Below are 20185 nucleotides of genomic sequence, written 5' to 3'. Positions count from 1 at the left end.
TTGATGAATAAACTGCAGAATAACTGTGAGTCCTAGCAATTCCAACTCATGGAGATTTCACCAGGGCTGCTGGGCAGACCAAGCCCAGGGGTGGGTGGGTGTGTGTGTGCGCGTGTGTGTGCGCGCACGCACGTGCTCATACACGCACACGTGTACACACAAAGCATACCCTGGAGCTCTTGAGGCAGCCTGAGGGCGGAAGGGGAGACCCTGGTGTGGAGACGGGAGGTTGGTGTCTGGACCCAGCCCCACTGACTCAGCCCTCTCCATAAAAACCCAGCTGATGATAAAGCGTTGGTTTAAAATAATAAACATGAGGACTCTGCTGCGCAAGGCAAAATGTCAGTGAAGTAACGTGGGTGAAAGGTGGGACCTGAAATGCATTTGCACGATGATGTCAGACTGGAAACACTCTGTTTACACAGATGAGGATCAGAAAAGGCCCCAGAGAAACGTGACCGCGGGAAGGCATTGAGGGGGGAGCTTTCTGCAAAGTTGTTGACATGTTTGATAACTGACTATTCTTCACCCAGGTGCAGTTGGATTCGACGGTCTCCTGGTCCCCTTCTATGTATTTCCTTATTCCGGTTCCTACAGGATGCCCGTCTGCACTCTTTGTAGAGGATGAGCTGTCGGTCCCACTGTGGGACAGAAGCAGAGCCCGGGGTCAAAGGGCCAGGAACTGGGCTGGCTCTGCCCCCTCCCAGCCTGTCCTGCACACACACCTCACCTGCTCAGGGCCCCAGGCTGCTGCCTCCCCACCCAGCTCCTGTTCCCACTCCCCCCACTCCCTCAGGCACTCTTGGCCACATTCCCACCAGGAACAGTCTGTCACAGGCTTCTCCCCCCTTCCTTCCAATTCCCAGCGGGAAACAGAGGGGTGCTTCCTAGGATACTTTAGGGCCTCCCGCCTCTTGGCACCGCTCTTCAACACTGCTTATAGCAAAGGCATCTGGGGGCAGCCAGAGACGCAAGAAGGAGGCCCAGATGCTGGCTTCCAGAAAAAGAGGCTTTCAGGGAAGCCCCCTGCCCCTCATACCCACCATCCCACCATCTCACTCACCAGGGATCCCTCCCCAGTTACCCAGCCCCTCTCCCCTCTCTCATCCTCCGAGTCTCACTTTCCTCATCTGTAAAATGGAGCCAAGTAACACACAGGATTAATTGAGACGATGTGTATGAACCTCAGCTCCAGCCTACAGACAGGGCATCTGAAGCTCCCTCCCACCCTCTATCCGCCACAGCTCCCCCCAGACCCCTGGAGCTGAATGTTCATTCACTGGGCAAGTGATTTGCTATGTGACTTGTAGGTGTGAAAGGAATCACACATCCATGGCCCTATCATGTTCTAATTTGTGAATAAAGGTCTTAACAGGCTATTAATTCCACGAGAGAGTTTTGCTCCTGAACAACCTCTCTGCTATCAAATATTTTTCAGGGGTTCCTCGCCCCTAACTTGCCACAGACTCATTCTTTTAAGGACCCCGTCAGAAGCTAACAGGCGTCTGTGGGCACATGTGAGGGTCTTGGGAGCAGCCACTGACCACAGGAATGTCCCCCACCCGGGCTGCATTTCCTCCCCACCCCCACCCCATCTTCCCCTTCAGTCCTCAGCCATCAGCTGCTGCCCGGTCCTGCTCCCACCCCCTCCTGCTTCACCAGCTCACCGGCCTGGGGCAGTAAAAGGCAAGCTGGGCCAGGACCCAGCAAGGGGAGGGAAGAGGGAAAAGCCTGCCGGCCGCAGCTTGCTCCTCCCTCCCAGCATCCCCAGGCCGTGCTCTCCTCAGCCACAGCCTCCAACATCACTGTCTGACCCCCCTCAGCCCCAGACCCCACAGGCTGCGAGGCCCATACCTGTTGCTCAGTAGGAGTCACTCATTCACCGAGAAAGCCCCAGCGACACCTAACCCACACCCCATCCCACGGCCCCGGACTCCACCGGCTCTTCCTGTCAGAACCCTGACCTGCCTGCCTCCCAAGAGAAGAGCCCGGGCAGGGCAGGCTGTGTGGCTTGTCTCTGACACTTCAGGCTACCCTGAGGCCCCTATGTCCTTCTGTCTTTACCCCACAGGGCCGCGTTCGGGTTTGGGGCGGATGAAGGGTGCAGAGGAAGAAGACCTGGGCACTGGAAAGGCTCCTTCAGTGCTGCTGGTGACAGGAGCACTCACAATGTCCCTGGAAATCCAGTGTCTGCTTCTAACTGTGAACCTGGGTTCATCCCCCACCGACCCAGGATGGAGTCCCTGGCTGGAGCCAACAGGTGATGGGAGAAGAGAAAGGAGAAGGGTGTCTATGGGCAGGAGAAAGCAAAGCAAGGAGGTGCCGGGGGGCTGCTGTTACTCTGATTGTGGGGGGAGGAGCATCTGGCTGCCTGGTTCTCACATCCCTGTCCTCCAACCCCTGCCCCCTCCTATCCTTGATGGTGCCCCATCCCAGGAGGTAAGAGGGGATCAGGGGAGCCGCTGGCCGGCAGGTGAGCGAGCTTCATTCCATGGCTGGGGGGAGGTGTCCGAGTGCCCTCTCCACAGCAACACGGGGCCACAGGGGGCTCAGAGTTCCACCGTATTCTGAGAGACCAAATGCAGGGACACTATGACTTTAGACTTTGGTGGGTGGGCCTGGGAACCCAGGCACCTTTTGAAAAGAAGTCACATTAGTCCCAAACAAGTGACTCAGAAACTTCTGGAACACAGCCCACTGAAAGCTGGGGCCTCCTGCATTCTATCTCAGGCTCCCAAACGGACCTTGGGAGCCACTTCCCCCTCCCCCATCTAGTCCCAAAACTGCATCCATGGCACTGCTTCCATGTCAAGGTCATGCTCTCCTGGCATGCTAACATTGCTATTTTTGATTTACTTGTTTTTCTTTTTTTTTTTTTCTGTTTCCTAATCTTTTGGAGTTTTTGTTTCTCAGCAGCACCCAAAGGACACCAGCAATCAAAGGTTTGGCCTCTGAGCTCCAATGGGGATAATTTCTCATTTGCTCCCTTCGTGGGTGGCGAAGCATAAGCATACGGGAAACTCATGGGACCCTGGCAGAAAGGAAAGGGCTAGAAGTGACTGTTCAGAAAAAGGAAAGGGTTCAGAGTTTGATCCCAGGCCCCAGAGGCTGCCATGCCCACCTATTTGCTCCCAAGCTGTGCTTTTCACTGTTTCCCGATAGGAATGCCTCTCGCCATCCTTGCCCAGACAGCTTCCAGCAGGGCCCTCAACTGACAGACACACAGCCTGAAGTTCAATATCCTGAAAGTCATGAGGGGAATGGCAGGCTGTCAGCCTTTATGAACAGGAGAAAAAGGGACCTTTCGGTGTGCCCGCGGCAATCCACGTGCATCAGACCAGGGCTGGGCCCCTGTGGAATCAAGGCACAGAGCTTCTGTGAGAGAGGACGCAGTACGAGCCAGAATGGGTAAATAGGAAGTATACTAGTCCAAGAACCAGGAAAAAGTTAAAACAGAGGAAAAACCTGTGTTTTCCTCTAACCAAGTGGGAGGTAATGGGATGGCACCCCCAGGTTCTTGCATCAACCACCAACAGCACTGCTGCACCCCTGGAGACGCAGCTCCCAATCCCAGGAGACTAATGACTTTGGCCGAGATGGGAGTAGCAGTGTGACGTAGTAGGAAGAGCACTGAAATGGGAATCTACAAATGGACATTCCAGCCACTGACTGCCATAACTAGCTGTGTGGCCTTAGAGAGATCACTCTCCATCTCTGGGCTCATACACAAAATAAGGAGGTAGCAGGCAGGACGCACAACTGCGGAATTCACTGACGCTAAGCTCTATGGATGACCCTCCCCCCCCCCCCAATAGGTTACCAGATCATAAGCTCAGAAGGCCAGGAATTACATCTCCCGATCTCTGCAGCCCCTCAGCACCTACTCGGAGTCTTGGCACCCAGTGGGAGCACAGGACTATCTATTAGTTAAGCTGAGGCCAAAATTCTGCCCCTTCCAGCAGAAGGCATCCACCAGAACGAGCAGACCCTCCCGCACTGTGGCCGGCGACACTGTCCCCATTTGCATCCCCACATCACGGCTTCTGTGGGGAGACCACCACTCCCTACATCATCTGACTGCTCAGGCACCCTAAGCTCCCAGCGGCAGAAGCGGGATTTATGACAATACACAGTTCTTCTCGTCTCCTTATTCGAGGTCACTCACAACCTTTGGTCTTGATAACAGCCACTTTAGGCAGGCAAACACTGTCCCCAGCTTGACAGCGGGGCACTGAGTCCACACGGTCAGTCCCTTGCCGAAGCTAGTCAATGACAACCTAGAGACCAGAAGCCAAGGGAGCCCTCTTTCCCCACAAGAGGTCTTCCCAGCAGAGGTCAGTGACAAAGACAAGGCTGCCTCGTGCAAGATCAGGCCCAGGCGGGCCTTCCTGCCACCCACTCAGGCTGGGAACGGGTGAAAGAGCGGCCAAAGTCCGGAAATCCTCCAGTCCCTAGGGCCAACCACAGACAAGTTCTACTGCCAAGCCAGGGGTCGAGGGAGAGGTGGTCCTTCCTGCACAAGCAGATGAGAGTCCCAGACCACCCTCCCGCCAGCCGACACGTTCCGACTCAAAGGGCAAAGAAAACAATACCACCCCCACCTCCAAAATGGGCACCACCTCGGCTGAGGGCTGTTGGGAAGGGAAGACGCTGGATGGGACAAGAAGGCGGGACTCACCTCCCTCAGCAACTGCATCCCCTTCAGCCCGTCCTGCTGCTGCTGGGCCACGGTGACCCCCAAGACGAGCGTGTGCACAATGCAGGAGACCACAGAGATGACGACGATGGGGCTGAGGCTGAGGGGCAGCGTGATGAAGAAGGAGAAGACAAAGAAGGCCTGCCAGCCCACCGTGTCGCTGGCCGCGTGGGCGCGCGAGAAGTTCAGGCCCAGGTAGGAGAAGACCTGGGCTGTTATCAGCAGCCACAGCAGGTAGGGCACCACCTTCCGGGTGACCCGACTGGGGAGCAGCCCCCTTCTGCAGAGCACGAAGAGGATGATGTCCAACACCAGCCCGACCCCGGCCACGGCGAGGGGAGCCAGCTTGTCGCTGGAGAAGACCACTGCGCACATGACCACCACGTAGCAGTCGAAGAGGGCTGCAAAGACCACCAGCACCAGCAGCGTTTCGTGGCGTTGCCTTTTGAAGTAGGTCTGGTACAGGTTCTCCAAGGACTCCGGCACGAAGGTCAGCCGCATGAAGCGGGGCAGGCAGAGGCAGGATCCTGAGTTTCGCACAGAGATTTCATGGGTCCGGCCCACCCCACGGTCAGGGTCAGAGGGCAGGCTGACGGAGTACTCGGCTGAGTACTCGGCTGAGTACTCAGGATCAGAGAAGCCCTGGGTCCTAGGCATCCTGGCTGGTGTCTGCTTCTACTGGCTCTGGAGGAGCAGACGGGGAACACAGAAAGGGCTCTGGAACGGACCCCCCTATCGGGGCTCTCGGAGACTTGGGGCTGGCTGAGGGCCGGCCACCTCGGGCAGGAACGCAGGGCTGGTTTGCAGGGCACAGGTAGCGCTGACCATCTGGAACTTAAAAGGACATCACTGACTAGAAGCCCCTCTTCCTTCCTACCTGTGCTTTCTCCACCACTCACCCCAGCCGTCCTCAAAGAATCCTTGCTGCGAGAGGCTCCAGAACCAGGGCCTTTCTGCCACCACCCCCATGCTCACGCCACCACCCGACCACACACACACTTCGTCCTGTCCACCCAAACACTCCGTTTCCTGTCTCTGGCTACGGACGGGCCTGGCCACCTCTCCATCCGTCGCACCCTTGGTCATCTCGTCTCTCTCAGTCCCTGACTTTCTCACGTAAATCTCCTCCAGGCCCAAGCCTTAGAAGGTCTAGATAAATCATGCTGGAAAGAAACCAGAGCCATTCTGGGGGTTCCTGAATCATCTTCTGTTTACTTCCTTTCCCACCCAGCCCCTTGGCCACTCGGGCTCCCCACCTCGGGGCACTGTCTGCCCTCCGGAAGGCCGGCCCTGCCCCTGCGCTTACCTGTGCAGGAACTCGGGAGCCGCCCGGTCCGGGCCGTTCCCCTCGCGGGCTGCGAGGCCGGGTCACGCGTGCAGCGGGAGGGGACAGGAGGGCTCAGCGCGCCTGGGGGCTGCTCCCCGTGGAGCCGCGCCGCCCCGCCAGCGCCACGGTCCCCGGCCGGGGCGCGACTCTCCCGCGGTCAGGCCGAGAATCCAGCCGGGAGAGGCGCAGGGCTGCCCTTCAGCATCCAAGGCGCCCGGCCGCGGGGAGGAAGCAGGAGGAGGCAGCGGCGACGGAGGCTGGAAAATTCGCGGGCGCCCGCCCCTAGGGCTGCGGCTCGCGGGGCCGGCGTGCGCGGCCGGCCCCCTCCCCCTGGCCCCGCGGTGGTCGCGGCGGCGCGGCTAGGGGCGCACCCGGGGCCCTCCCCGGCGGGAGCGCGGGCCGAGGCCGGGGAAGCCCGCCAGCATCCTCTGGCCCGGCGGCGCGCCGAGCGGAGCCAGCCGAGTCGGGGCGCGGCGCGCTGCACACTGAGTCCCCGCGCGGCGCTGGCGGCTCCGGGGCCACGCGCGCTCCAGGCCCCGGGAGGCGGGCGGCGCCCCTCCCTCCCCGCAGTCACCGCCCTCTGGGCGAGCGCGTCCGGAGTTGGGGGGGTGCGGGGGTGAGGCGCCCCACTCCAGACCCGGGCCGGCGGGGGGAAGGGGGAGAAGCGCGGGGGCGAGTTGCAGGGGCCGCCGGGCGGCGAGCTGGCGGCGAGCGCTGCGTGGAAGCTCGGGGTGGGCGGCGGCAGGAAGGATGGGCTAATCAGCGCCTTCCCCCCGCAGGCCCGTCTCAGGAGATTAAAGCCCGGGACGTGCCCTCCCGCAGGTGAGGCGCGCTCGGGGCATCCCGGGCGCCCCCTCCTCTGCCGCAGCTTCCTTCCGGGCTCCGAGAGGCGGGTGCTGAGGTTTGGGGACGTCTCCCCCGCCGGGCGCGCCGGGCCTGTGTTCCCGCCCACCCTGGCAGCCCAAACGCCCGGCCTGAGCTTTCCGCAGAAGGGCCCGCAGCTGAGCTCGGCTGTTGAAGGAAGGGGGTAGGAGTGGCCCAGGAGGCACGTGGAACTGGGAGAGACCCTGCTTCAAAAAGATCTCTTGTGCACATTCCACCTGTTTGAGGCGTTTTTGAATTTACAAACTCTTAAAAACTCGAATGCTCCTTTGAATGGTTGTCTATCAGTCTCTTACACCATAGTATAAATTACTTTCCTTGGCTTTGACAGAACATCTTGGCAAGACCAACCACAGGCTTTAGGAATCTAGATAAAGGGAGAGGAGGGAGATAGGTGGTTTTGGAACAAAAGTAAGTCTGCGGAGGGAAAGAGGACAGCCAGCTGCGTTAGAGGGTGGGCTCCCTGGGGGAGAGCAGAAGAAATAGGTAAGAGAAGAGAGAAACTCAGCCATCCAGGCCCTGGATGAAGTTGCCTCCAGGACCTCTTGAGATCATGCATGAGGGCCCTTTCCAGAACCTCAGGTGTCAGCTCACATACCTCAGGGAACAGATTCATCAGAGAATCGATCCTATCCCAGCTGTTTCTGTCCATCCCTCATTCTAATTCTGAAAAGCTGCCAACCTCAGCGCAAACTTGTCAGGGCCTTGCGTGCAAAGGTGAGGAATGTAACATCAAATTTAGGAGGAGAGTAATTTCAATCAAGCGGCATTTTCCTCATTGTTTCAATTTGTTTGGAATCCAAACATTTATTTTGAATTGTTACACAGTGTTAAAGGAGGCGTGATTTTTATGTTTAACAAAGGGACGTGTTTAATAAAAGGAAAAAAGGCTGATAAATACTGTTTGGGCCTGCTTGGGCATAAGGGACACCCACATTGTGTCTTCTGTGAGTCCCTCTCCTTTTCCTGGCACACATGCCAAGCCTTGGTGTTCTGTGGAGCTCCCCACTCGGCAAGGCCACGCCCAGCTCCTGGGCCCTGTGGGTTTCCTTCTGGAACTTCTGCCACCAGCAATGCACTGGCCTCTCCTCCCCATGCATCCCGTGAAGGGAGAGGGTTCCACACAGAGATACCACTGGTAAAAACCCCATCTCCTGCCCCTCCTGCCCTGACTGCTGACCTCACCGCTCCACTCCCTGCCCTTCCACAGTCCTCCTCTCTTGGCTGTGGGCACCTGTTCAGCAGACCTGTGTCAGGAGCACACAGGATACCCAGTCGGGCCAGGCATCAGGAAAGACCAGAGGAACCACCCCGCCTCTGCTCTCAGGATGCTTGCCAGCCCTGCCAGGGCACCATGTCCACAAAGACAGACCCTCAGTTGAGCACAGGCGCCCCGAAACAGGGCCTTTCAGGACCAGAAGGGAGCATCTGGTTGGCTGGAGCCTCTGCAAAGGCTCAGCTGCAGGACAGCGCCCACAGCACACTCCCGTCCCCGCTCTGCATTCTGGGTTGTGCGTGCAGTCCTTCCCTGTGGATGTGGGGAGCCCAGCAGGGCAGCTGCAGCCCCTCATTGGACCTCCCTGGGAGCCAGAGGCAACTGAGTGAATATTCCAGAGCAAGAGATCAGGGAAAACACAACTTGTCAGAGACAGGCAGTGAAGCCACAAGAGCCTCATCGGTCTCCCTCACAGCTGCTTCTCCAGTACGTAGCACCTAGTAGGTACTCAAAGCAGCCATTGAATGAATGGATGCTTTCCTTAAGAAGAAATGGCACATGATAAGTGTCCCTGAGCTGACCGACAGGCCTCATTCATTGATGCTGAACATGTCCTGGTCCAGGGGAAATTAAAAATAACCACACTCAAGTGAAAAGGGAGGGAGATGCCTTCAGTTTCTAAACTATACATTTTGCATTGTAATCTGGACAACTGTCCAGCATTGCTTTTGCAATCAGAAGATACAGTAAATCTATCTTTAAAACACGCTTGCCCACACACATGCACGTGCCCACACCCACACAACCCAAGACCATGAATGGCTCTGTGGGTGATGTGCCTGTGACACGTGTCCCAAAGTGAAGACAGAATCACGGGCTTGCGTAGAAGCTTGAAGGGCATCCCAACTCCCACCCTATCCCAGGATCCCCTCAGATGGGCTGCCTCTTTGCAGAAGGCACCTTTTGTTTGTATGGCTTGAGACTAGAGGTGATTACTGAGAATTAATTGTTATCGGATAAACAAGAGTGGTTTGGCCCCCTGGGGAAATGTGGTGACTCCTGAATCCAGCAAACAATAGATCAGAGCAGAGCCCTGGTGTCCTGGGGAAAGAGAAGTGGGAGGAGGGAAGATTCTGAGCTCCCTGGGAGCTGGGCCCCGGGAGAGCCCTGACTGGGGCCTTCGCTGAAAGCAAAGCCTGCGTGCAGGTGGTTTAATTGGGAGAATGATTCCTGGGCAAAGAAGATGCGAACGCCAGTAAATGCAGGGGTGTGTGCTGGAGTGGCCACTGCCATGTGCAGGGGGCTCAATCCCTCTGGGACCCTCTGCGGAGCCTCATAGAAGGCACCTCAGCCTGTTTGGCTGGGTGGCTGGAAGGGGGTAGTATTTATCCACCTGCTTCCCTCCCGCGTTGGTTAAAGGTCACGGGTTGGTGGGTTTACTCTCAAGGACTTCCAGGTGTGTGCAAGCCTCAGGGAGGCTGAGCGGTGGGCCCCTGGGCAGGAACCAGGACACTCGTGCAGTGAGGCAAGGTGCCAGCAGGGTGTACCCTCAGCAACTGCAGAATAGGTGGGTGCGCCAAGAGCATGCCCCGTACAGGGGGCAGACCCCTCACCAACTCCTGCCTGCTCAGAGGTTTGGAGCCTTCACCTGGGGGACAGGAGCCCTCAGTAGTCAGAAAGCTCAGCCTTGGGCCCTGGCCTTCACGCTGCAGGCGACCTCAGACAAACGATGCCACCTCCCCAGGGTCCGTGTGATGCAATGACACAGACTGACCCTAGGAAAAGGGGCCAGTGGGCATCAGAACGGTTGGGAAATCTCCACAGAGCAAGTCAAACGGGAGTTGCCGTCCATCTCCTGGCTAGATCACCCAGCCCCTCTGGCACTGCTGTTCCAGCATGACCTGCTCAGGGCCTGGCTGGGCTCCCATCTCCCTCGGGCCCTCCCTGTGGCCACACCTGGGTCCCTCTCCTGCTTCCACTGCAGTTTTCCTCTCTGACAACATCGGCCTGAGTGCCACTTCTTTGTCTTTCTCTTTCCTTCTCTGTGTCTCTTGGTGCTTCTGCCTCCATGTCAGGGTCTCCCTGGCTCTGCTCCTGCCTCTGGATCATTCCCTGGATCACTGTGGATATGTACAAGTGTGTGAGTGTGTGTGTGGGAGTGTATGTGTACGTGTTATGTGTTAGTATGTGAGTGAGTGTGAGAGTTACGTGTGTGAGATGAGTGTGAGCGAGCATATGTGATGAGGGATGAGTGTGATGGGTGAGGGTGAGCATATGTGAGCATACTCCTGGCACAGCCGCGCTGCCCCGCCCTAGCAGGTGGGCTCCGGCCTCACCCCCTCCTCCCCCAGCTGACAGCCCCGGTGCCCTGCTCCCTTCCTGCGGCCTGTCCTCCGGCCTGTGCGCGGGCAGGGAGAAGTGGACCCCGAGAGCACAGTGAAGACCGCATCCACTTCCCTGCGCTGGGGTGTTCCTGGGTCTGTCCCATCCTGGGTGTGAGCACCTCCTCAGGAGCTGGAGCAGCTCTCCTGGTCCCTCCAGCCCAGCGTTTGAAACAGAGTAGCTACTGCATAACCTGTGGTTGAAATAACTTCAATTTAACACTAACGTCCCCTTTCACCCACTGGTCAGTGCTTCCCAGTAGGCAGTGATCCTGCTTCCTGTGCGACCCTGCCTTCAGGCGCTGTGGGTAGTGTGCTCTCCTTTAGCTTTATGATACAGGTACTACTAACGTCCCCATTTTACAGGTGAGGATCAAGAGGTGACTTGCTCCTGAGCCCACAGCTAGAAAGGAGTGTGTGGGGGCCGGAATCCAGGTGCTCCGCATGGCACACGAATGAGGAATCCTCGGGAAGCTTGTGCCGGGCAGGACACTGATCTCAGACTCGGTGCCTAGTTTAGGGCCAGGGGCATCCTGCCGAATCATGACTCCCTGGATGTCAGAGCTGAAAGAGATTCGAAACATCATTCTGCTCCAGCCTGGATGGGGATGTTGAGGGCCAGGCAGGTTAAATTTGGGGCAAGACACATGCCCATGGAGTGTGAAGCAACGTGTGAATGCTGAGTAATCCCGAGGCCTCTACGGAAATGTCACGTTTCCAAAAGCACTCAAGCCAGCGCCCCTCCGGGAAGAGGCACCATAGAAATATGTGCTAACAAGCCTCTCCCATCCTGCTGGGGATTAGAAGGAGCAGAAAAAGATTTTGAACAACAAGAGGTGGCTAGACAAGGCCCAAGCTGGCAGGAGATGGAGGCCTCCACCTCTCCCTCCCTCTGGTCCCAATACCCAGAAAAGCTGAGTCCGGGGGTGGGGGGGTCAGGCTGGGGGCTTAGAGAAGGGCTGGCTCAATGCCCTCGTTGCAGATGTTAAACCTAAACTATCCCAGCAGCTGCTCCCCTTCCTAGCACCCCATCTCAGGACTTGGTAAGCATCCTTGACCCTGCTCTGCCTCTCCCCTCCCCCTACCCATTCTCTACAACCCAACCAGGGCAATCGATTGGTCCAAATCCAAATCCGATCTTGTCCTCATCTTCTTTAAAAATCTGGTGACCGGTTGTCCCTGCCCCAGGGTAAGAAGACTGCCCACCTCCCCACATGCCAGGGGATCAAATATGACAATACTTGTAAAGTGCTCAGGTGTCACTTTCCTTTGAAGTTGTCCTCAAGGAACATCAGTCATTTTTTACTTGGAAATCTGTAGTGGGTTGAATGGTTCCCCCAACCCCCCAGAAGATATGTACAGATGCAAATCCCTGGAACCTGTGAATGTGACCTTATTTGGAAAAAGCGTCTTTGCAGATGTAATCAAGAGATGAGATCATCCTGGATTACCCAGGCGGCCCTAGATCTAATGACAAGGGCCTTAAGGAAAGACACGCAGAGGAGAAGACAGGCACAGAGGAAGAGGTGCTGTGAAGATGGAGGCAGAGGTTGGAGGCATGTGGCCACAAGCCCGGGAATATCTGGAGCCCCCAAAGGCTGGAGGAGGCAAGGAGGGATTCTCCCCTCCAGTCTTCAGAAGGAGTACGGCCCTGCTGACCACCTTGGTTCTGGACGTGTGGCCCCTAGAACCGGGAGAGAATAAATTCCTGTTGTTTTATGCCATGCAGGTTGTGGAAATTTGTTGTGGCAGCCACAGGAAAGTAAGAGAGGCTCCAACAGCACATTTCCACACCCATACTTAACACTTGCCATGATTTATTGTAAGTTGACATGACTGTCACCCCAGTCACTAGAATTTGAACCCAGGATCAAAGCTTTATTCACCTTTGTACCGGGAATGCCAGCCTCCCAACAAACCTTGTTGAATTTAAAAAATCAATTGGACCCTCTTCTCCAATTAGGGGACATGTGACCCTCCCTGATACTCTGAGACAAGCCAGGAAGTGGCACAAAATCCACCTGGTAGTTATTCCAGGATATCAATTTTACTTGAGGTGATCTTTTTTTTTCTTTCAGCCATTTACCTGGTAAGTAGTTTTAAACACTATTTTTATTGTGAAATCATTGGGGATTTACTGTCTCTGTTTTTAAGGTACAAACCTGCAAGAAAACGGAAGCATAGCAGTGATCTCTGCAGATCACACTCCAGGCTCCTGGAGGGCTGGTTCTCTCTACATCGGCCCAAAGATGGAGATGCCCAAGGTCCACGCCATCAGTCGCCCTGCCCTGCTGCTCCCCCTGCTCCCTGAGCCCTGGCCACGCTGAGCGCGGAGCACACTCTTCACAACCTTGTCCCTTTGCCTCGGCCACTCCCTCTGCCCAAATCTTTGTTCCTCTCTGTGCACCTAACAGACTATTACTGATTCTTAGAGACCACACCCCAGTGTCACCTGTTCTGTGAGGTCTTCTCCGATTTCTGGGTTGGGGTGGCCCCTTGGGACCCTGCCATTGGAACAGTCCCTCAAAGGTGGACAATGTCTTCTTGTCCATCCCCTCATTCTGCTTCATATTTCTTTGTTGCACTTTCTGCCTGAAATGATGGCGTATAATTATTCACGTCTTGTTTCTCTCCCGTAGCACGTGACTTCCATGGATGCCATGATCCTGTTTGGTTTGTTTTAAGCTGCTGACTCCCCTGTGCTGAGCGCCAAGTGGGCCCCTGATACGTGTAGTCCTTTTCTGTAGCTGCCATAACAAATTGCCACACACGTAGTGTCTAAACAGTACAGATCTGTTAGCTCACAATTCTGCAAGTCGGAAGTCCAAAATGGGCCTCACTGGGCTAAAACCACGGTGTTGGCAGAGCTGCATTTTGTTCTAGAGATTCTAGGGGAGGATCTATAGCCTTACCTCTTCCAGCTTCTAGAGGCTGCCCACACTCCTTAGCTCATGGTCCCCTCCCCAGTCTTCATAGGCAGCAATGTTGCACCTCTCACCATTCTTTCGTAGTCCCACCTCCCTCTCACCCCAGAGTCAGGAAAAGGTTTTCCAGTTTTAAGGACTCATGTGATTAGCTTGGACCCACCTGGTTAATCTCCTCATCTCAAGGCCCTTAATCACATTGGCAAAATCCCTTTTACCATGTAAGGCCACATAGTCACAGTTTCTGGAGATTAAGATCATGACGGTTTGGGGGGACATTGTTCTGTCTATCACAGGAGTCTCCTGATACACTCTCCAGGCAGTGTTTCTAATCTTGATGCTGCACTAAATGGCACTAGCAGGTAAAATCTAGAGACTGTAAAGCATCTTAAAAGTCTGTGATAGGACTTCCCTAGTGGTGCAGTGGTTAAGAATCTGCCTGCTAATGGAGGGAACATGGGTTCGATTCCTGGTCCCGGAAGATCCCACATGCCATGAAGCAACTAAGCCTGTGCACCAAACCCACTGAGCCTGTGCTCTAGAGCCCATGAGCCACAACTACTGAGCCCCTGTGCCACAACTACTGAAGCCCACATGCATAGAGCCTGTGCTCCTCAACAAGAGAAGCCACCACAATGAGAAGACCATGCATCACAATGAAGAGTAGTCCCCGCTTGCAGCAACTAGAGAAAGACTGCACGCAGCAATGAAGACCCAGCCAAAAATAAATATTTTAAAATAAGTAAATAAAAATGTATTGCTTTAAAAAAAAAGTCTGTGAAAAAGGTGCCTTTTTTTTTTTTTTTCCAAAAGAGAGAAAAGAAGCCCTTGAAATCTTCTAATGCAAGAGAAAGCTGAAAAGGAAGATTCCCTCCTGTGGTTCCCTCTCCCTTCCACATTACCTCATCGGCATTAACAGGACAGACCCATTGTTTCATGAAGGCTGGTTGGGAACAAGAGGACAGCATGGGCCCAGCAGAAGAATGGATGCCTGAGGTTCACAGGATTCATTCCAAGATTCTTCTCCAAACCCCCTTTTTGCTGCCTTTGGCGTGTCTCCCAGAAGCACAGTTCAGACTATTCCACTTCCTCAAAAATGTCTATGGTTTTCCTACTGCCTTCAGATTCAATTCTAAAATCCTTAGCAGCCCGGATATTCCTTGGTTGGGTTCCAACCTGCTTATCTCATGTAATCTTCATAGTCCTGTGGCATAAATATGATTATTATGTCCATTTTACAGATGAGAAAACTGAGACTAGGTTCATAACGTGCCCAAGGTTCCATAGCTGGTAAAGGGCATGGCCCAAATGTACGCCCACACGTCTGACCCCAGGGCACTGTGCAATCTGACCTGCCCAGGCTCATTAGACATCAAGGAGGAATGACCCTCCATAGCCTGCCTCCCCTGCTTGGCTAGGAGTCAAGTTAGCGCTGGACCACAGGGGATGCGTCAGAGGAAAACAAAGTGGGAGGAATCAGCAGGACCAGGGGAGGCTGGGCCTCTGCCTGAGGGCATGTCTGTTCAACTCCAGTCATCTTCTCCAGCCTGGGAGGCGGAAGGTGGCCCAGTGGGAGGGGTGGAGAACCAGACAGCAGATCCACAGCAGGGCAGCACAGAGAGGAGGCCTGCAGCCTGGGCCAGAAGGACGCAGGCTAGCTTGATTTACACACTACTGACCCATTTGCATATCTTAAAAACAAGGGACCCTGATGACAAGCCCCGGCAACTATATTTATCAAGTCAGAGCAGAGGGAGGCCCAGGTTGGTGAAGCTGAGGTTTATCTGCCCCGCCCTTGGTCTTTCAGGCCACCCTCCCTTCCCCCTCTCCCAGTATCCAGGCCTCCGCCCTACTCTCCTTCCCTTGCTGTCCTCAAAACAGAGTGTCAGGACCAGATCCCCGAGAGTGGTCCACTGGGGATGGAGTGATTAGAATGCTACCGCTGCAAAGGCCTTGGGACAATCATTAACTTTGCCTCTGCCTCCTCCCGCTTCTGAGCCACATAGGAAGTGGACCCAGGAATCAGGCAGATCAGATTCATTAGGGATGGAAGTTGCGTCAGAGCCCAGGGTTTAGACATGTGGCCACAGTCTGGGATAACACTTTGCTCCAGGCTTGAATACCCTCGCTGGGTCCTAGGAACTGGGGTGGCCTTAGGACCTGGTGGAGGGGCGGAGCCTGACCTGAGGATCATGAAGGTGAGAGGACAAAATGCACCCATCTCCTCACCCAGCCAACAAATGAGAAATGAGAGGGCTGAGCAGGTAGGGCTCAGTTCCTGCTCCCCATTTCACCAGCAGAAAAGCTAGTGAGGCCAGGAGAGCTCTCCAGGGGGTCTCTGTAGAAAGGGGAGATTGGGGAGAGAGGGTCTCCATTAACAATGATCTCTACATGCACACACACACACACACGCACACACACACACATACACAGATGCACCCAGCTTTGATGGATGGTCAATGCCGTGGGTCAAAGGAATAAGTCAAAATGGTGGCATTTCAGATTTCACAAAGTAGGTAAGAGGAGAAGGTATTTTGTAGGCTGAATGGCCTTCTAAGCATAACTATTCCCCTCCTCTACATCAGAGCATATATGACCCAAAAAATACAGCAGAGACTGTAAAGAGAAGCCCCTGCTTCTGTCCACCGGGACACCTCCCCCAGCTCTGGACTCCACCCCCTGCATCCCTGGTGGTCCTTCCGCTTCTCTCCTGGCACTTTCCTCTCAATAGATTAAGCTTCTCCCTTTATCACAAAGAAAGGACAACACTTCTAAGCCCTTCCTCCCTCCAGCAGCCACTGTATCTTCCTCCTTCCTTCCAAGTCATGCTTCTTGCAGAAGTTTGCTAAACTATGCACAATGTTTACTTCAAGGTAGGGGTCCATTGGTTCTGAACAGTAGGGCATGACTGAGAAGGAAGAGGGGACAGAGTCTTTGCCCAGGATGAGGAAAGGACCTCTATGGTAGAGGCAACAGTGTGAGCACAGGCACGGAGGCAGGAAGGTCCAGGGAGTGCACGGGAAGGGTGAATGAAGATGGCTAGCAGAAGGGTGCAGAAAGGGAAATGGCTGCCAGGCAGGACTGGTAGGAAGGGGCCGGATCACAGTGACCTTGAAAGCCGAGCTGAAACGGCTACGTCTGGGCTTTGTACTTCACAATCACTGGCATTTCATTGGAGCAAATGACATGTCCTAACCAGCTATGCTCTTTCAGAGGGCTGATTTGGGATAAAAGGTGGTTCAGAAAAGGATAAGACCATCAAGGGAAAACTGACAAGAAGGCACAAATTAATAACTACCGGAAGACAGTGGTCCAGACTTAAGTCACGCTCTCTAGGATTCATTCCACAAAGTTCTCAGGCTTCGCACGTGAGCTGTTGTGCTGACTTACACTCAAATTAGACACTTACAGGTTTGTGGTTACGCATATCCACGTGTTTCTGCACATAGTGATTTTTATAACTATTAACTAACTCATGCTGGCATTGTTTTCCCTCTTGCTTTCTTTACAAAGATACTGTTTACTGCTCAAGGGGTGGCGGAAATAAATTAGCTACTCGCTTTGCCGTCCCTCTTCCAATCTTGCTGTGCCATGTGGGGGATGCCAGGCACAGCCAGGTACCTTTCTGAGAGTGTTATATTCAGTGGGATACATGCTAAGCGTTTTCAAAACCAGACAAGAACTTGGTCCTTTAAAAAAAATTATAGCTTTTATTTTATTTTAAAAGTTTCTTTTCTCACTCTCTTAAAACTCATTTCAGTGAAATGAACTCAGGGTGGGTTTGAGCAATTCTGTCTCTCACTCATCCTCCCCTCCTTGACGTCTCTGGCTTTACACGCAACCAGCCCTGCCAGGTGGGAAGCAAGTGCTGGCTCTGCTCATAGCTGAGCAAGGACCAGAACCCCCAGTGTAAGGCTCTCTGGTGGAGACGGCTCTAACCCTTCCATTCAAGAATAGCCCTGAGCTACCTGCCAGCTTCAGATCTGTTTGGACAGGAAAGCTTATAACTCTGCTCTGCTATTTTTAGTAGCTGCCAGCGTTGAGTCAGTCTTTCTGCTGGCTCAGAGCCCTCTGCTCTCTCTCGTGCTGTCAGAGACTTGCTCCCATCTCAGGGCAGTGAGGTCCTGTCTCACGTGCCCACACCCCTCTCTTTATCACCTTCTTAGGGCAGGGCAGGTTTTTAAGGGGTCTGTATTTCCTTGCTTCTCTTAATAAAAGCCTCCCCACAAGTCATTTACATTAACCTGGATGAAGCTGGAGACTTTTCATCTTGTTCACAATTTTCCATTAATGTAGCTATAAGTGGGAATTCTTTTTAAGTCGTCTGTTCAAATATGACTTTAAACAAAAAATTGCATTTAAATAACTTCAAAGAGAATAACATAAAGGAGGATTTAACTGTTAGCTATAAATTGATACTCATTGTTCACCTTTTTTTTTTTTTTAAATCCCAGAGTCTAGCTGAGTGACTGGCATAAAAAAGGCACTTACAAAGTGCTTGATGGAGGAAGGACTGCTTAGGAATCAATGAATAAATTCTAAGGGGTTGAAAGCTCAGTGACTAATCCCTCTCAAGGGTAAAACTTATAATTTAACACACAGAACATTTCTTTAATAGATTGCAAATAGTGGAGTTCTCAGGCATCTCTCCTGGGGTGGGACCAGAGATGCTTTTGGCAATTGGGTTGTATTATAATTATTGGGATGATTTCTGTCCTACGTAACCTCAAACTTAACTCACAATGGCTTAACAGTGGAGGAAATGTATCACCTCTATAACAAGTCTTTGCATAGAATAGGTCTAAGGTTAGTAATTCAGTGGCTCAAAACCATCTTTAAGGTGCATGTCACTTTCCATCTTCCCTATTTACCCTACCACCCTTAAGGTATCAGTTTTGCCATTACAAGCTAACGCTCCACATGTTTGCAAGATGGCACACAGTCCAGCATCATATGCAGATATATTATTCCACAGAAGAAGAGAAACAGTTTCCTACCATGCCTCTCTTTGTGGGAGAACAAAATTGTCTCCTGGAAGCTCTCTAGAAGGATGTCCATCATATGTTTTATGGCTAGAGCAGGGTCACATGCCCACTTCCAAACCAGTCATTAGCAACAGAACTGGTACCACCATAAACAGCTTCAATCACTCATGATTTACCCTGAGCCACACAGTGGAGGGATAGGCACCTGGACAACGTTAGGACTCTGCCAACCGGGAAGAAGTGGGGAATAGCCATCGGATGGGTCATCAACAGTACTGACTCTGGTGGTCCCCAAGGGCCAGGCCTGATTCCCGGCAAAGCCAGCTCTCTTATCGTTTTTCTAAGAAACTTCTATAAACCTGGGAAATACTTAAATTTCACTGAGGAAATTATGCCAAGCTTTGATTGGTTAATGAGTGATATATTTGGGTGCTGAGGGCAGCCACACTGTTCTTATTTTCTTACTCTCCATTAGGCCCCTTTTACTCAACACTCAGTTGGGTTCTGTGGCTTTTTTCAGAATCAGTGGGGAAATATATGGTCTCACAGTTCAGCAACAGAGGCCATTCATCCATCAAATATTCACTCTGCTTTTATTAGGCACCAAGGACACAAAGGTAGAAAAGGTAAAGTCTTCATCTGCCAAGAAGTAATACATACGTTGGAGAGAGACTCCTGTCCAGCTGAGGAGAAAAATTGTGAAATGTGCCTGGGCAGCAGAGGTGAGTCTAGAGAAATTTCAGAGGAGGACGCATTTGAGTTGGATATGAAAGTTCAGTAAGAGTTTGCCAGGCAAAGAGGAGAGGGGAGAGAGGGCATGTGCCTCAGTCCGCTCAGACTGCTATAACCAAATACCACAGCCTGGGAGGCTTAAATGACAGACATTTATTTCTTACAGTTCTGGAGCCTAGACATCCAAGATCAAGGTACTGGCAGGTCCAGTTCTTGGTGAGGGCTCTCTTCCTGGCTTGCAGGCAGCCACCTTCTCGCTGTGACTTCACATGGTGGAGAGGAAGTTCTGGTGTCTCTTCCTCTCCTTATAAGGACACTAATTCCATCATGGGGTCTCCAGCCTCATGACCTCATGTAAATCTAGTTACCTCCAAATACTGTCACATTGGGGGTTAGGGCTTTAACGCATTTGGAGAGGACACAAACACTGTCAATAACAGCGTGCCTGGTCGAGGGGGCCAGCAAGTCCGAAGGCACAAGGCCATGAGTGGCAGGGTGTGTTCAGAGAACACCAAGAAGTTCGTTGAGCCTCGAGTAGGGAGGTGGGTAAGGAGATGGAAGCATGGAGACAGAGGACAGGAGGAGGCTGGGCTGTGCCAGGCCAAGGCCGTGTGGAGCTACAGCAAAGAGCAGGGGTGGTGAAGTCAGGCCCCAGTCTGAACTCTGGTTCCACTCTTACAATAGCTCAATGTTTCTTTCGGTTTCCTGGAGCTGCCATAACACATTTCTACAAACTGGGTGGTTTAAAACAGCAGAAATCTATTTTCTTACTGTTGTGAAGGCCACAAGTGCAAGATGAAGGTGTTGACAAGGCTGGTTTCCTCCTGAGACTCTGAGGGAGAATCCATTCTCTGCCCCTCTCCTAGCCTCTGGTAGCTGCCAGCAACTGTTGGCATCCTTTGGCTTGGGTCTTTAGAGCTCCAATCTGCCTCTGTCTCCACAGGGCCTCCTTTTCTCTGGGGTCTCACTCACATCCCCTTCTCTTCTAAGGGCTTGTCACTGGGTTTAGGGTCCACCCTCATCCAAGGTGAGTGCATCTCAA

The 20185-nt window shown here is 53.5% G+C and overlaps 1 protein-coding gene across 3 annotated transcripts in view; it reads right to left on the bottom strand.

Annotated features, from left to right (window-relative positions):
* Window positions 1–6905, bottom strand: part of ADCY3 (adenylate cyclase 3) — a 90867-nt gene extending 83962 nt beyond the window's left edge. For 2 of the 3 annotated variants that reach the window (XM_057741117.1, XM_057741119.1), the window contains exons 1-2: window positions 6003–6905; window positions 4679–5530 (exon numbers count right to left, since the gene is read on the bottom strand). In XM_057741117.1, the coding sequence (XP_057597100.1) occupies window positions 4679–5353 (675 nt within the window). In that variant the 5' untranslated portion in view covers window positions 5354–5530; window positions 6003–6905. The remainder of the gene's footprint in view (window positions 1–4678; window positions 5531–6002) is intronic. The other variant, XM_057741118.1, reaches the window with a different exon arrangement.
* Window positions 6906–20185: the final 13280 nt, after the last annotated feature.

Source organism: Hippopotamus amphibius, chromosome 7 (genome assembly GCF_030028045.1).
Source record: "Hippopotamus amphibius kiboko isolate mHipAmp2 chromosome 7, mHipAmp2.hap2, whole genome shotgun sequence".
NCBI lineage: Eukaryota > Metazoa > Chordata > Mammalia > Artiodactyla > Hippopotamidae > Hippopotamus > Hippopotamus amphibius.
Note: the sequence above shows the minus strand (reverse complement) of the source record. Positions and strands in the feature narration are given on the sequence as shown.